Source organism: Mya arenaria, chromosome 6 (assembly GCF_026914265.1).
Source record: "Mya arenaria isolate MELC-2E11 chromosome 6, ASM2691426v1".
NCBI classification, from domain to species: Eukaryota; Metazoa; Mollusca; class Bivalvia; order Myida; family Myidae; genus Mya; species Mya arenaria.
The window spans coordinates 82,034,042-82,052,767 of record NC_069127.1 but is presented as its reverse complement, the minus strand read 5'-3'; the positions used below and the strand labels follow the sequence as shown (position 1 = coordinate 82,052,767).

Sequence of the window (18,726 nt, the reverse complement as noted above, 5' to 3'; positions counted from 1 at the left end):
ATTCTTGTGCTATTCATTGATTTGATCACGTGCCCTCAAACTGCACGATTCCACGACAAAATGCAATCAATTATTAACCAAAACAAATAAGAATAGACTAGTCTGAAACTGGAAGACACCGAAATTTGACCGTATACAACTGTGCACGACGGCCACGTTACCAAGACGACAACTCGCAGACGGTTCTTTTGTCGAAAATAATGCACACAACAAAACTGTTTACAAATTCATAAAACTTTATTAGTTGAAGTGTATGTTTATTTTGTAATTATTAAGTGTTATATTACAACCAAATGCTTATGATTTTGGCAGTTAATAATAAACATATATCTTGTGTTAAGTATACTATAATAGTTTTGTAATACTGTATCCACTGTGACCTCTTGTTACACCGCAACTCCTCGATTTTTTTCACGATTTTTTTTGTCATACAAGGTCTACAAAAGGGGCCCAAAAGAGCAGCATTTTATTGTAATGTTCACTTATACTGAGTTTTTATACAATAATAAATAATACTGATAAAATCACAAAAAATCAAAAATACACGTATGTTTTTGTTTGAATATTGGAAATGAAAAATAGCTCCTAGTATGATCACATTCAAGGCTTTCACTCTCTCTTTTTCAGCATTTTAAAAACAGCATATGACATAATGTATTCGTTTATATCAGTTGGAAAGGGGGATAATAATTGTCTAACCTGAGGCAGACTTTATTCATATATTATATTTTCCCATATTAAGATAAAAAAAATAGTTCTTTGTTTCCACTAAAATATCAAAACAAATAGGGTAAGTAGGTAGGTAGGTAGGTAGGTATAACTTTTACTTTTTATTTTGGGTTGGATTCTGTACCAAACCGACCTATATCAGGAAATATCACTACTGTTGAAAATTTCAATATGAAATGGTCAAATTTAAACATTTTCCTTCAAAAGATGCACATTTCATTTAGGAAATTACGAAAATAAATCAGCAAAAACAAGTGTAGGGTCGGTTGGAAAACATAGGGTCGGTTGGAAAACATAGGGTCGGTCTGGTTATAGTGGAAACAAACAATGTTTGCCTCATCTGTCATACCTTTATTAGTTTGAAATTTTCAGTTTCAAAGAAAACACACCTGATAAAATACTTTAAATGTAATAATACATGATGATGTTCAGAAAACATTTTTAAACATTTGCACAAAAACATTCAATATTTTCTCCCTCATATGTGCATAAACACTTAAAACAATAACAACAATAAAATGTCACAAACGCAAAAACAATAGTGATTTACTAAAATTTAAATGTAGAGCTATTCAAGTTGATTACACAAATATATCCCTTTGGATGAGGAGATAAAAATTAAAGATTCAATACATTTCAAGTATTTTAGAAAAAAAAAATATTACATGGACTCTTTCATGCTGTTCGAGGTCAGTAATACATTGAACAAATAGTAGAGCTCTGTTGTTAATTATTTTTTTAAACTCTCTATTTTGTCGAAAATTGTTTGTAACTTTATTTTAAGCTTGGATTTTCGAAGTTCTGCGCATACAAGTAAATATATAACTCAATTCCAACCAAATTTAAAACATATATTTGCCACCAAAAACTCTTTGAAGGAGTCCTTTTAAAAATTGATTATGAGAACATAATAAATGAGTTTTCTTAAAGTTTACACAAAAACTCGTATCATAAAATAAGTACGTCACACATCGTTCACGATCACACGCCTGTCTGTTAAATAATCCTATGAATTTCCAAAGCTATTTTTATTAAGCACAATTACAACTCTTATTCCAATCCACGACTTTAATCAATAATTCATTAAAAATAAGAGCATGATTCTCAACAACGTGACAAGGCTTCGAAGACTGGTGAGCATGTGTATGATCCTAGAAGACAGAAATTGGTCAAGAGTTAGTCGTGGACTTCCACAATCAAGGGAGCCTCGTATTGGGTATGGCGGATTCCGAAACTGTAGGAAGGGTTCTTTCGCTTGTGCTCCCATACCTGCATTAGATAAGATAAAATAAGATACGATAACACATTACGCCAATTACAGTTAGCATACATATATAGAGAGATACAGAAGATATGCGAAGTATACTGAAACAAACAGTTAACCTCTTAGAAATTGTCTTTGAGGCGAAATTGTAAACATGGCAAAGACAAGAGATGGTCAGCCACCCTTCATCCTTGTTTATGCGCGGTAATTAGGTTATCTGGTTATCTGATTGACCAATTATGTCATTTTAACGCGGTACGTAAGTCGTTTAAAAGAGATTCTAAGACGTTTTTCACGAGACCAGTAAGTCTAAGAAGATTTCCACGGGAAACGCAAGTCGTTTAAAAGAGATAAAAAAACATGTATGTCACCTCTATGCCACGGTAAGTAAGGCAAAGTATATATGTTTATATATATATATTGTCGTGCAATAGATAAGACGACCCAATAATCTATACGCATTTGCCTATGTTTCAAAATTCATTAATAAGCAATTAAGGGTATATACACATATTGTTAAAGTAACATGTAATAATGCCCGTGCTACAAGTTTGTCTTTCTTGTGAGTATCTGCACTCATGAACAACTGTAATTTGTAATGTAATTAAACGCACTGTTGCATATTTCATTTAAAGAAGTTACCTCATGATTCATTCAAAGTTTAATATACATAATTCTAATACATAGGATTATGAAATAAAACTCAAATATAATAAACGTGTCTAAAAAGTAAAGAAATATAACTAACAATATTAATTATACGATGGCTAAACCACATTGAACGATTTTCACTGACCAGTGAAAAACAGGGCTAAACCTCACACTACATGTAACAAACAAGCTAGTAACATACATGTTCTGCATTGCACTTATAAAGTATTTTTTCATAATAAACATTTAAACAAAATATTTTCTTAATGCATGGGTTGATTGATGTTGAATTTGATAAAAAATGAATTCATATTTAGCGTATAGATAATTTTTAAGATGTAAAATTCAACAAGTTATTGCAGAAATCTTAGTTTATTTATGTATCTAAAGAATATGATTATTTAAGTTCATTTCTTATTATTGTGATAGGCACATTCATATTGATATTATCCCAGGTTCTTTCAAGGAGCAGCGCTCCGGATTGCTATATCAATAAGACGTTTTATATTTCTGTTGCTTGTTTTTTTGCTTGTTTTCCGTAATAGTTTATGATAATGCCGTGTTTCACTGTGACCATATCAATTCAATGTAGTTCATGTCATTTATCAAGAAACTACTCAGTTTTCGACAATAACCACTTTGATCTTTCTTCACTTTTGTAAAAGGTTGTTGATTAAACGAGTTGTCTCACAAGTACTTATAAGCCCTGTTCTTTTATGTAGGACACGTGTCTGTATTTGTTTATTTATAGTATAGCTGTTTACTTTAAATATGTTAAATTATGTATGTATGTAATGAATAGTAACTTCGGTTACCATATGTGAAACAGTACTAGTAGTACTACGAAATGGCAGCTTTATATATACATATATGGTGTTCTACTTGTGACGCTAAACTGATTACATTTTGTGAAAAGTATCCATCTGATAGAGTATAGGTATTTCGTTTTCGTTGCCCATGTTATTCTCTTATTCGGTGTTTCCCCATATTTATTATACACAAGTGATTTTTAGGCTGTAGGTCGCGGGCCTACATGCTAGTACGGCAAATCGTAATCAGGTATCGCTAGATCTACTTTTTGACATGACATGTTACAGAAATTAATGCGTCGGAATTACAAAATGTGACGTATGGTGTTAAACGGTTTAGAATAATCCAAATTAAAAAGACCACTTTGTTTAAATACGTTCATTATGTTGCAACGTTGATATGAATTTGAAAGCAAGCCGATGAATCTTAAATAAATATTGGTGAGGAACCGAGGGGAATGTATAACTAGATATAATTACGCCGAAAATGGAAATGTGTTGACTAAAAGACCCTGCCTGATTTTACTTGTTACAAATAGTCAACACATTCTCAGCAAATATCAGGTTTCATTTAAATAACTTTACATTAGTAATACACTTGCGAGATAAATTTCGATTGTTATTGCATGTGAACAGAACTGTTGACAAGTAAAATCACGCTTATCGCGCAGACAGCCTTTCATCTCTTTTAGCGCTTTTATTTTATTCGGTTGTAGCATTTATACCTTATTGATATATAATGTAGTATAGATTTTCGATTTATCTACTTAGACTTATATGGTGAATTGTTATGCGACACGTTTAAATGTTTTAAGAAAATGTGCATAATTATGTTTGGCAAATATATACCGTGTTGATATGTTCAGCTCTTCATATATATGAAGCAAAAAGCGATATCATTATGACGTTGGCCTTTTCCGAATACGTATGCGTGGATCATAGCGGGATTGCCTTATCAACCTGCATACGAACATATATCCATTCGGAGCTCCTCGGCCATTTTTTATCGAAAACAACTTCGGATGTATGCCAGTACATCAGTTGAAGTAGTTCGTAATTTTTTTACCTATATCATTCATTAAATGTAGTGTTTTAAGGTTGTATTTACTGATCTAAGTTTAAATTGAATGCCACTTAAGTGTATTATTGCAAACATGATTAAGATTCTCAAGAGTTAAGTCATAGAGTTTAACTGCTAAATAAAATTACTAGGCGATCTACTTGCAGCGGACTTAAACGAACTGCTTTTTGAGTATGTAAACCGTCCAAATACATCCGAGGTTGTTTTCGATAAAAATGGCGGAGGAGCTCCGAATGCCATATATCATAACATCGAGAATTTCAGTTCAATGTGAAGCGAAAAAAGTAGGTTGAAAGTAATACTTGCGAGATCAAATAATAAATGCCAAACATGTCAATTATTATTTTGTTTATCTTACGATATGCTCTATGATAAGATGACATCTGTTGGCCGAATATTCAGAACTTAAAGTTAACAATGTTGTTAACGGCAGTGGTGTTAACCTTTAAAGCTGCACTCTCACAGATTGAACGTTTTGAAAAAAGATTTTTATATTTTGTCCTGGAACGAGCCAATTGATGAAAAAATGCATGGAAACCAGTGATATCACACTGCTGGCGAAAATCAGACCGCAGATTTTCATATTTAAGGTCAAAAATTGATGTTTTATGCATTTTTCTTAAACTGTTGGTGACGCTTTTAGCCATAAAATATACATTTTCTGTAATATATGTAAATCTGCGATCTGATCTGTGGTCAGCAGCCATATATCACTGGTTTGCAGATATTTACGCAAAAATTGGCTCATTCATAGACAAAAGATAAAAACAATTGTCAAAACGGTAAACCTGTGAGAGAGCAGCTTTAAATCTTTACTTCTCTGAGAGAGTTTCATGCACACATATGTTGTCGTCAGTACTTTGCACGGACACTGAGACAAGTTTTTCAGCTATGCATATTTGATTTAAATACATCAGCACACACTAACATAACTCTCTTTTAAAAGTTAACAACTATGTCATTAACAACGTTTAAATTTGAACAATCGACCCAATATTTCTCAATAAATGTCTGAATACATGTACTTTCAAATGAGTAAAGAATTTAACATTTCGAATGCACTGTATAAATAGGAACAATGATTATTATGGATTTTTCAATTGCGTCTTTCATATATCTAAACCCTTGAAAGTGCATTATTTGTAACCAAGCACAATTTGTTCAGTCAGTTTAAATTGATTTCAAACATTGAAACATGACGACCCGATCAATATCGATCTCAGATAAGCGTCAACTTGGCAGCTCATGATTTAATGTTTTATAATCCATTCTAAAACCTACTGCTATTTATGCCCCGTTTTATCGATTGTATAAGTCTTGTTTATAGGCAATAAAGAACTAATCTTTTACGCACATTTTAGAATACTGGAAAGAATAATGACATTAATTTCAAACTTATTTTTCGTTTTGACTTATTTCTTTGGCTATACCACCATATACCAACTTAGATTTTAATCAACCAAATAAGAAACCGGTATAAACGAGACAACGTTAGGCAATGAAACACAAACGTTAATTGACACCTTTTCTGACGGTGTTCATGATAACAAGGCAACATTAACGCCTTTCTCACTGTGTTTATGAATACAATGTCATCTTGAAGTATATGGTACACATACATTTACTATTCACTGCCTTTATATCTACATTTTTTGTTTAAAATTTAACGTTTTATCCATATGCTGGTAACCATGTTCTCGTTTTTATACCACAAAACTCTGAAACTGTGCTTAATACAACCTTAGGAAATCTTTTTTTCAATATAAAAACAAGTGTTAACCACGATCATATGCCTTGCATTTGTGACCCGTTACCCACCACACTTCTGTACGCCTCTCCGCATTGCCTAGCTGGCTGTTGGTAACCTGGCCAGAAACTCTAGCTAGCTGGCTGTTGGTTACCTGACCAGAAACTCTAGCTAGCTGGCTGTTGATTACCTTGCCAGAAACTCTAGCTGCCTGGCTGTTGGTTACCTGGCCAGAAACTCCAGCTAGCTGGCTGTTGGTTACATGGCCAGAAACTCTAGCTACCTGACTGTCGGTTACCTGGCCAGAAACTCCAGCTAGCTGGCTGTTGGTTACCTGGCCAGAAACTCTAGCTAGCTGGCTGTTGGTTACCTTGCCAGAAACTCTAGCTGCCTGGCTGTTGGTTACCTGGCCAGAAACTCCAGCTAGCTGGCTGTTGGTTACATGGCCAGAAACTCTAGCTACCTGACTGTCGGCTACCTGGCCAGAAACTCCAGCTAGCTGGCTGTTGGTTACCTGGCCAGAAACTCGAGCTGCCTGGCTGTTGGTTACCTGGTCAGAAACTCGAGCTGCCTGGCTGTTGGTTACCTGGCCAGAAACTCGAGCTGCCTGGCTGTTGATAAGAGCTTCAAACAAAAGCTGTTGGTTAGGGCAGCAAACTCAAACTAGCTTCACTCATATAATCTGCTTAGGGGCTTATACGATTAGGTTTCAAAGTACCATTTGTAACTTTATTGGAATTTAGATCGTTATTAAATACTTAAAAGTAAGCACATGTAAAAAACATTATTCCGATTAAATTTACATGCATTTTGAAAGATATATTTAAAAAAGATATTTTTCTAAGGTGACCATAAGCAGATTAACATGCACCACAACAAAGTATTAAAAAGCAACAAGCTTTTGTAACATCGGACACTTTATTATTAGAATCACTCAAATTACATACACAATGTTCGTTCTAAAATGAATACAGGCTAGTCATTTTGCTCATATACTCAAAGACAAAAGGAAATAACTTTAAATAAAAGCAAAAGAAAAAAAGTCTGTTTTTCTTTGGTGAGAAAGGCTTGAAAGCGAAGCAAAAAAGTAAAAAAAGAGTAGTAAAACAACTATTTATTTCAGTGTTTCTGATGAGAGAAACTGTATTATGCATTTTCATCGAATACCCTTGAAAAGAACTAAATAAAACAACAGGTAAAAGTTCATTAATAGCTCTACAGAGTCGCGCTGTCAATAACGACGTAACTTCTATCACAGACTTGAGCAAGAAAATAAAAGAATAAACAAAAATAAAAACATCTTGTAGACTTAGATATATTAAAACTACAAAACAGTCATTTAACAGAGAACCAATACTGTGTGAAAACAACTTCAAATACTGTGAGTACTGAAGACATGATAATTAACTAACAACTTTGAGAAGTCTAAGACAAATTCTTCAATGTCGAAAACTTAACAAGGGAGACAATAAATTTAAAAAAAACACACTTCTATGTATGGTTTTAATCTTAAAAAGCCTTACTGAACATACAAATAATTCCTACATGCGAAATCGAAAATGGGAAAGTAGATATTTAGAATTCCAAGCTTGAATATTGTGGTAAAAATACATATTATAATGCTTTATTTTTCGTGGAATGCGAAATATTTAATACTGAATTGCTCCTCCCTGCTATCTTTCTGGTGAACTATAAATACATTCTTATCACTAACACAATGACCTTAAATACTTTCATGTAATGTATAATTATAACAAAATAAAAAAAGTAAATATGTAATATATGATAATATATACACTAGTAGCAAAATCTTTCAATAAACCATTATGGAGACTTGCATAATTATATGGTTTATTTTCACCTTTTACAAAAGATCAAGTTCAGCAGTTACCATGCCTATTTGTTTTTTGTCTTTCATTAGTTAAATAACCAATAAACACATATAAATAGAGAAAATGTTTATTAAAATGCATCTTAAAAAATCAAAGTCTCATTTGTTATTTTAAGTGTGTGTTAAATCACTATTAAACATCCCCCAAAGTTGAATGTTTTCAGTAAAATGCTAATCGAATGCATATTAAAGTAAACTGTTTATCAAAATACAATATTTTCTGAAAATCATTGTAAAGTCTTTATCGAGGATTTTAGTCCTGAACATCAACAATAAGGGGAGCAATGTATTCAGTGTGGCGGATTCCAAAACTGTACTGGGGGGCCTGCCGTTTGTGAATAGTCACCTGAAATAAACACACAGTAACCATGGAAACCACACAAAGTATTAGACTAGCCATATTACTTAGCAACCTCTCTATTACATAGCAACATGTTACATTTCCAAGCAAAATCTTCGCAAGTTAAATAGCAAAAAATCTTTAAAACAAATCACCAGTTAAACAAATTACAACACAGTGACAAAGAAGGGAAAATACGCATGCAGTTGGGAAATATACCTGTGAATCAATGCATCAATGACTTTTTTCTAAGTGAAGCAAGATAAGCTGGTTCTAATAAGACTTAATGTAATACTTAAATGATAAATGTTTTCATAATGTTACAATACATGGTTGTTCAGGTAACAACATTGACTATATTTGGTGTACTAATGCCATACATGGTTGTTCAGGTAACAACACTGACTATATTTGGTGTACTAATGCCATACATGGTTGTTTAGGTAACAACACTGACTATATTTGGTGTACTAATGCCATACATGGTTGTTTAGGTAACAACACTGACTATATTTGGTGTACTAATGCCATACATGGTTGTTCAGGTAACAACACTGACTACATTTGGTGTACTAATGCCATACATGGTTGTTTAGGTAACAACACTGACTATATTTGGTGTACTAATGCCATACATGGTTGTTTAGGTAACAACACTGACTATATTTGGTGTACTAATGCCATACATGGTTGTTTAGGTAACAACACTGACTATATTTGGTGTACTAATGCCATACATGGTTGTTTAGGTAACAACACTGACTATATTTGGTGTACTAATGCCATACATGGTTGTTTAGGTAACAAAACTGACTATATTTGGTGTACTAATGCCATACATGGTTGTTCAGGTAACAACACTGACTACATTTGGTGTACTAATGCCATACATGGTTGTTTAGGTAACAACACTGACTATATTTGGTGTACTAATGCCATACATGGTTGTTTAGGTAACAACACTGACTATATTTGGTGTACTAATGCCATACATGGTTGTTCAGGTAACAACACTGACTATATTTGGTGTACTAATGCCATACATGGTTGTTTAGGTAACAACACTGACTATATTTGGTGTACTAATGCCATACATGGTTGTTCAGGTAACAACACTGACTACATTTGGTGTACTAATGCCATACATGGTTGTTCAGGTAACAACACTGACTACATTTGGTGTACTAATGCATGTAAGGTAAGCAAGAGGGTTAATCATGCTATGAGATTGTGGATGGAGCACCATGTTTAAAAAACCCTCATAAGCTTGCCGGGTATACTCAGTGGTCGAAATTAGCACAAGCCCGTAAGCACTGCACTGGTAAAATGCTTTCCGGGCTTGCTCAAATTCTTGGTTTTATACAGCAGGGCTTATTAAAAAATGTAATGCCAAGCAGAAGTATATGAATTCGGGCTTGTTCATCCAAAAGACTTATTTCGATGACTGAATACTCCTTACTATTATCATTGGACCAGATAATCATTTTATTAAAAAATGATGAATGTGTCTGTTTTAATGGTTAAATTGTTAAAGACCAGAAAATGATGCAGTATGGATGTTTATTTTATTTATTTATTATTCAGAAAACCAAAGTTGGTGAAGCTTATAAGCTGAACATGAATGCAATAGAAAAGTGTTTATGTGTCTTGGGTAACAATTTTTGCTATTTCATTTAAGTATGTTTTTGTTACAACAACAAGCATTCATTAATGATACAGCAAGAAACTACAATGTATATATATAAATATACTGTGAGTGTTCACAATGTTCATGAGACTTAGTCTAGAGGTCAAGCAATGGGTGCTGTGAGAAAATAAATGCACGCAGCATGCACAACACTAAACGTTACCCATGGAGATATTTACATTTTAGTCTGCGGCAACAATTAGGGGGGCCTCATATTGACTATGTCTTATACCAAAGCTGAAACTGGGCGCAATCCTCTTATCAACTTTTACCTGTAAACAACACAAAACCCACAAAAGTTATATGACTATTTCAAATGGTTCTATATGGCGGAAACTTTGAGTTACATAGCTTGATCAAACTATTATCATGTTAAAAATTCTACAAAGATCTTAAAAAAGTATGATATTTGTGTGGAAAAAAAGTCTGTTAAATTGATTGAGTTATACAATAAGGCAATGTTAAAGTCATGCTGTTTAAGGGTTAGAATGCACGTTGCAAAAGTAAAATTTGTGCCTTTACACAATATCACTGTGTGGTAAACTAGTATCTGAGGTAAACAAATTGCTGCTAATTTAAAACACAATATTTTTGCTAAGATTAAATGTCCTGTAATAAGTACTTAAGAGTATCATTTTTTTTACAATTTGAGTGCTCATTATAGTTGTGGCTTGACAGTTTGGCTAAAAACTACCCTAGGCTTAAAAAAAAATACATTTGGTTCGGGTTACCCGACCCTACCTACGGAATAGGCGCCGACCCTACCGTTTTTATAGTCAGTTTGAAAAAAAAAAAACTAAAAAAAATGAAAAACTAAAATTGCTTTTCAATATGTAGTTTGAAACCTTAAATGCTTATACAGAAGATAACTGTAACACCATTCTCCAATGATGAAAATAACATTCTTATATAAAGCCTAATAAAAAAAAAAAAAAAAAAAAAAAAAAAAAAAGCCTACCTACCCTACCTATTTTTGAAAAGTATGTAACCCTAACCAAACAATTATTTTTTTTAGGCCCTATTTACTTATTTAACTATGCTATATTTCAATTTATAAGTATTATGATTGTAATAATAGTTTTGAGTTAACTACATCAATTAAGTTGGAATCTAAAACTTGTATATTTACTGCATATTATCCCGACTTTGTCACTAGTGTTAGTTCTTGACAACAACTAGACCTACACATAGAAAAGCATCTTTAGAAATGGAGCATGCAAACTAGTCTTTATAGGACATTTCCGGAATAACGAGTGTGAAGTGTTATTGCCGACTGTAAAGTTTACGGTTGATAGTGACTAAATGCATGTAAAATCAACCACACCATGTACTTGACCAGCGTTATAATAGTGTGCATGCTTCATTTGAAATTCCAGCTCAAGTTAGTTAATAAGTTAAAACCTCTTGCTAAAGCCAAATATCAGTACAACACATATATCAAGCACCTGCTTTTGTTTCAGATTTTAATGATTTAAAAATAGACCTGTTTCTATTTACAATATAATTGTAATTTCAATATAAACACAGATCTTGACGATTATATTTAAAAGCAGGCACTGTAATAAAAGCATTGTTTTTTAAGTATTAAAGTTTTAGCAAATTAAACACATAAAATGAAAATTCTGTTGATACAGCCATACAAAACAACAAATTAGAAGTCCAATCTTCAAAGAATAAAAACTCTGATTGATCTCTGTGAAAACGGGCAATGATCAAAATGAAAGTCACACGTGTACATACCCCCTCGGGCTGATGGGCTCCAGGTCCGGGCTTCTGTGTTGTGTCTCCGGGCATCACATTCCGGCTGGTCATACTGTAGTGGGGCGACTTGTCCTTGTATATACTTGGCTGCGTCGTGTCGTACGTCCCAGGTCCGGGGGTCTGTGGAATAAACGTCACCAGAGATTGTTACAACTTGTCAAGATCATGAAAAGATTTTATCAATTCATATAATATATAAATAAAGTAAATATAATGTTCATGCCCGTAGATTCTCTCACTAAATTCACATGCATACACATAACAGAAAGTTGCCTTCTTGCTAATTTCTGCTATAGATCTCTTTCATTTTTGTGGAGATGTGTATTTTGTCAATCAATTATTCTTGTATAGTTCAACTATCAGAGATCTGATGATGTTTGATACAAAAACATCAATTAAAGTTGTCTGCATTTACCTTCCAGCTTATGACAGTGTTTTTGAGGTCACAGATAAACTAAATTAAGGTCTCTCAATCTAACATTGCTATTTATTGGACGTGTAATTGATGGTCTGATTGTATGAAGAAGGAGGGAATTGCTGCTGTTGGATGAATGAACAAACAAGCCAAAGGAAATTATTCTACAATCAAGATAAGCTGTCTCTCATGAGAGCTTTATCCCCAAGAACTTGAAATAAACTGTGTCCTTGACCTTCCGGTTTTTGCAAAAAACAGATGAGGTGATGCATGAATGGTAACAAACCTTAGCTAAATCTTCACAGAAGGCGCCAACATTCGATCTGCCAGTCAGGGAATAGCATGGCGCCTGCTTTTTACTGCTCTGGGCAGTTTTACCAATCATATGTGGTAAAGAATAGTTGTTAGGTGCTGAAAACAAAGACATCATTTTAGTAACAAGAAGCTGATTTGGAAACTAAAGTAATTTTTAACAACAAATATATATCGGCTATATTATCAACTATTCATATACACACGCCTGCTGAAATAAGATCTGTGTGTATAAATGGTTGATGGTATGAGAATGTATTTAAAAAAGCATAAAATGACGAACTTAAAAAATATATGGCCATAAAATGCCAATAAAGCTCCTCTCTCCATCTTTATTGCCTTATTCATTGATTACACAAGAACTTAATAAAGCGTTTATTGATTCAAACTTAATATTGCCATAAAAGAATGAATAGATCCTTTATGATCTACATGGTTCAAGTCTTTATAAGTTCTGATGATGAGAGCAAATTCATTGCAACAAGCTGGCAAAATCAAATAATAATATTTGTTAAGTCTTTCTTGGAAAAATAGCTTCAGTCGATAATATATTGGTCCATTAAAGCAGCAATACTTAGTTAAACAGTTAATTCTAAAAAATCTTAAAGCTATTCCGCCTCTTTTATTGAATAATTTCAAAAAGGGATGCATTCAAACCTGGGGTATTGTCGGTCCGTCTGTGTCTGTGGCGGATTCCAAAGATAAATGATGGGTGTTTGTAGTGTGCGGACTGACCAGACTGTTCTGGGGAGTATGCGCCCGGGCCAGGAACCTTGAAAACCTGCCCATCCTTTTGTCTTGAGTACAGGGAGTAGTGTGGGGTGCCATCGGGGCCAACGCGTGAATACTTGGGGCTGGGGTAGTAGCAGGGGCCGGGGCTGCAGTCATCCTTAAACTTGCCGTGGCGGATTCCAAAGGGGTAGGCGGGTCCCTTGTTGTGTTCACTGCGGGGGTCATGGGTCTTCTGTCCAACCAGTCCAGGCAGAGCATAGCAGGGGCCCGGGCTGCTGTACATGGCAGCAATGGGCCCACGGGGCTTCGTGTAATTGTAAACCATCTTTCCCTCTCACTAAAAACTGTTCCTGAAAATGTAAATTGATTTATATTAAACTCCATAAAATTAACGACCTTTGAACAAACAATGTATGTAATAAAAGCATAAAAACTCGTTATCTTGGTGTAAACCTTATGTAACGGTTTGAACATTCCATCCACTTACATTGATGATATAATTTCAGTCGTCAGGACGGACTTTGCTTTGGTTAAACATAAATCATTGTCAAAGGTATTCTAAACATCTTCATGCTGATAAGATTGGTCAAGTACACTTTGAAAAACTCTTCACACACATACTGTGCTTTTAAAATTTTACGCCGGACATCAGAGTACTAACAAAACCATAAAGATATGGCTGTTTGATTTGTCATTGAACTGAACAAATTATTTTCACAAAATCTGACTTCACACAATTTTGTTAGGAATACAGTTTGCTGATTCAGTGATCAGTGCTTCAAAAGCAAACCCATAGAAAAATCATAGCTATTATGTATTTTTGGTCTTCTCTTCATTGTTACGAAAACCAAAACTGAATATTAACTGTCTATATATAATTTGGTGTTTGGGGCAAAATGTCTGTAATTATTTTTATCTCAGTTTGTGTTGAAATGAAATATTAGGTTTCATTTTTCTTGGACAATTTGAGAATGCACTAGCCCACTTTTTTCCTTCTATAAAATGATATTGCATGTATATATTATACCGTTCAAAGTACTGGTACCTTCCTCTGTTAGTTCAGATATTGACTTACATTAAAAATCACTTCAGAATTTATCAATTGATTTACAGGACAAACATTTATCAGACTTCTAAACAAGCAAACAGTGTTTTATATGGAAATCAATGAGATAAATTAATTATGAATAACTGCAGACATAAATTTCAGTCAATATTTTAGCAGACGTTTGTCAATATTTTCCTTATCAGCTATCACAAATGCATTGAGTGCTATTTGATTAGCAATGTATGTTTCTGCGGCAAAATGATCGATAAAAATTTCGCTAAAACAAATAAATATCCCCAAACATTCAAATCAAATTCTGTCATAATTTCTCAACCATCAAAACGAATGATGTTTCAGTAACAACAATGTAGTCGATCTAGTTATAGTTTAGTATATATATGTCTTTAGGCATATGTATATACATGTATATGTCTTAAATATTTTCAGAAAGTTATTCCATTAGAAGAAGGAAAATCATACAATGAAATTTCTTTCAAAAGCTGAATTGTGTCACACAAAACAAATTTATAATATTAATAATTCATCCATATTAATTTAAAATGCCAGACTGCTAGTGGGCATGTTAAGACTTGACAACCATTGTAGACTTGCAAAGTGGAGAATTTAATGAATAATTAATGTCCGTTCAAGGCAAAACATTCACTTAATTATTTAAGAGAAGAGAATCAATTTACTGAAACAAAACATAAATAAATAATAAAGAAATCGCATGTACTTCAGACAAAAGATCTCAGATTTAAAGTTGATTTACTGTCATTGAGCTGGAGTTAATTTAGATATAAATGTTTAATTTGTTAAAGAGTAAAATATATAATAATGTTACTTACTTTATCACAAAAATACTCTGTAATAAGTTAAATAAATAAATTCCATAAAATTATAAACACTTTGGATCTCAGCTATCCATTTGTCTTCACACACGATATTTTCCACACTAAAGTATAATCATTAATAGGGCTTTCATATAAGACGGATATTAATCTGTTTGGATATATTGTTTAGGCCTGCAGTGCCAAGCAACCAGCTTGATACAATGACATTCAATACCTACCCGTATTGAACACCTACAAATGAAAATCCGGCTTTATTGGCTGACCTATTCAGCCTATTATATTTTGCTATTGAAAGACTGTGTAAAAATGCCAAAAGACTTTTACACAGTTTTAAGAGTGTTAAACACACTTTTAGCATGTTAAAAGACTATTTTGAAACATAATTCCACGGGAACACAAATTTAAGTTTAAAGCTAATTTAAAGAATTCAGGTGTGTTTTTTTCACTGAGAAGAAACATTTAGTTCTTCTCTGACCCTTTCTAACTTAAACCTAAATCAAAGGCAAGTTATAAAAAGGGTTGAGGTTGTTAATAAACTGATGCTGCTTTGTGAATTTTAAAATTGAATCAAATAAATAAACTTCATTTCAAAAAACCATTGTTTTTCTTGTTTTATTACATCATTGACTTTGTTCAAATAAACATAATAGTATTTTTTCTGTTTTTCAGTCAATATGTTCGTTACTGTCCTAAAAATGACTGGATTAACATGTATTAAATTGAATCCTATTTCTTACAAGAGTTTAATCCGCTTTTGGGCTCAAATACTGACACAAAAAGGTTAAAAGGAGATTATGTCTTGATTTTCAGACATGTACTAACCGCTTTTATGTGTTCTAACTTCTAATTCAATAACAGTTCTGTAGTCTTATACTACCCTAACACAGTTCCTGAAACACAAACCCATTTTAAACCAGGAGCAATTATAATCTAACACAGGTTACGGTTACCTATAAACAGTAATTTATAACTTATATACACAACTTAACAAAAGTCTTCTAAGCAAAACTATTAATTTCACTAGCAATCATTTCCATTTTGTGTTTGTAGCACCCAATCTTAAAGATTGGCAATTCAAAGCAGTTCAAATGGTGGCAGAATTATATTTTATTTTATTTTCCAAACAGAGACCTCTAACGTAAGGCATAAGTTTTAGTTGAGCCCTGTAGGCCCAGCCTTACACTTAATATTACAAAACAAAAGCATTTAAAGGAGATGCCTTTACTTGTCTTGGTTTATTGAATTGAATTGACCAAGAACCATAACTCTACAATTATAAAAAGATATTGTCTTTCATACAAATGTGTGTTTTGTCACTGGTAAATATTTATAACTTGAATGCATTATTAGTTAAGGCCAACATTAAGCAGCGCATCTGAATATAACATTAAGCTTTAATATAACAGATCCAGCAATGATTTCTAGATGAAACTTACTTATCTGCCAAAAATGGATATTTAGCCTTTACCTAATATTGCATGAATAAGCTAGACAAGAGCTGATAGTTAAATGAGAAGCTCTAAGGACTCTTAGCAAAAATAGTTACATGAACAAGGCTAAGAAGATTTAGTCACACCGCTACCTAGGCCCAGTATCAATTAATTTAGGGCCAGAATTGGGATTTTTTTTTTAATATTTAACATTTTGCACCTATGGCCATCAACAGTCAATGAAATCAAACTTTTTGATCAACAAGGGCAATTTCTTACATGACTACATGTTCATTGCTTATAAATATTGAAACAAGTCAGGCTTTGTAATATTGAACTTTTAAACAAACCAGGCAATCATTTCGCAAGTGCAGGGCTTACACTGTATCTATGTTTCAAAGAATAATCATTTCCACAGGGGGTGGGCACAAGAGGGATATCCCCTCCTAGATACAAATTGAAATCAAAATCCTGTGGCTCTGACAACATAAAAATCTGACACTTTGTGCAATAAATTAAATGATGTGCACAAAAGAAATAGCTTTATTTTCTATCTTAAATATATAATTATTCTTGTGAAATGATTACATTCACTTTCTCTTTGTATTTGCTGCTTATGGTCTTACACATTTCGTAATAGATTCATTTTGACTATCACAATGATGACAAGTAAGAATCGCTCCAAATAGCTTTTACCACATCAAGCGAATGTAGTGTTAAAATCTACCATGAAGATGCCATTAAGAACCATTTATGTAGGGATCAAACCACAGAGTCCAGAGTCTAAACTTGAACCCTACCCACTCAGCCATCTGCACTGATGAGTTGGACACTATAGTCCACCTAAGAGTTAAATAGGCAGCATAGTCTTCTGGTGATATTTTGTACACGCAGATGTTACAAGGATACAATAAAATGTAAATAAAAAATACCAAAGAACAGGTTATCTGGTAATGATCACTATTTAATGTGATTAAGTCTGAGACTGTCTTTTCGTTTTAAACTCAAAATTTAATTTTATTGACCTTAAAACTACCTCTCATGAATATTTTGATGGCACTCAGAATGTTTGACAAGTACACATTATCTATTCGTTGCAAAGCTATGAAGAAAAGATAAACAAAATCAGCAAACAAAACCGGTATTTATTTATTTACACAGATAATTTAAATGATCATTTCGACAGTCTGTATGTAAGTGTGTTAACTTTTGATGCTACTGAAATATTTGACGAAGAAACACGTACGCTGTTTAAAACCAAATGAATAGAAGATTAATAGTACAAATAATCATACATACCTTTTCCTTGGAATCTTCGCCAAAATTGCAAAAAGGAACACTTTTTCTAACCCGACAGTGTAAAAAAGGTTGTCACACAAACATGGAGACGTCAACTGTAGATCACGTGGTGTACAGTAGCCAATCAGATAGCCGGGATTTGTTGAAATCGTTGTCAGAATGCCCTTAGTAACATGGGAGGTAAGCGTCTACTTCCGCTTGTGAGTTCCGTTTGTGCAAAATCAAAGGACTGGTTAATCAAATTTAGGTTACATTAAACCAAAACTTTTAAATAATATTTAACATTTATAGTGATTTTATTCGTCCAATGTCAATATTTTATAGTCCCCCAGTACATATTTCAAGTATATAACCAATATCACAGTTTGCAATTGATACTTTAAGAATCAATAGTGTTTGTTCACATGAAAAACAGACTTTTCACATTTTTTGTTGTTGTTCCAGGTCAAACAAGCTCCTTGTTGAATTTATGTGGATTGTCACCCAAGGAAGCTTCCTGTCAAGTTTCATTAAATTTGACTCAGTAGTTTCAGAGGAGATGTTTTTTAAATACAAAATGGGATGTCAGCCATTTTGATGAAGTTGTTTTATTTTGTAGGTCACCCTAGGTAGCTTCCTGTGAAGTTTCATTGAATTTGACCTGATGGTTTCAGAAATGTCTTTCAAGCAATTGTTG

The 18,726-nt window shown here is 33.2% G+C and overlaps 1 protein-coding gene across 5 annotated transcripts; it reads right to left on the bottom strand.

Annotated features, from left to right (window-relative positions):
• Positions 1 to 1,065: 1,065 nt before the first annotated feature.
• On the bottom strand, positions 1,066 to 18,205 carry LOC128238163 (outer dense fiber protein 3-B-like). Of its 5 annotated transcripts, none has more exons than XM_052953777.1 (6): positions 18,051 to 18,205; positions 13,345 to 13,769; positions 12,662 to 12,786; positions 11,940 to 12,080; positions 10,379 to 10,471; positions 1,066 to 1,998 (listed from the first exon to the last, which is right to left on the bottom strand). In XM_052953777.1, exons 2-5 carry the CDS (start codon positions 13,742 to 13,744, stop codon positions 10,382 to 10,384), a joined length of 756 nt encoding a protein of 251 aa, XP_052809737.1. In that variant the 5' UTR covers positions 13,745 to 13,769; positions 18,051 to 18,205; the 3' UTR covers positions 1,066 to 1,998; positions 10,379 to 10,381. The 5 variants fall into 5 exon arrangements, with proteins under 5 accessions (XP_052809737.1, XP_052809734.1, XP_052809736.1 ...); XM_052953776.1 differs by lacking the exon at positions 1,066 to 1,998 and adding an exon at positions 7,181 to 8,518; XM_052953774.1 differs by lacking the exon at positions 10,379 to 10,471.
• Positions 18,206 to 18,726: the final 521 nt, after the last annotated feature.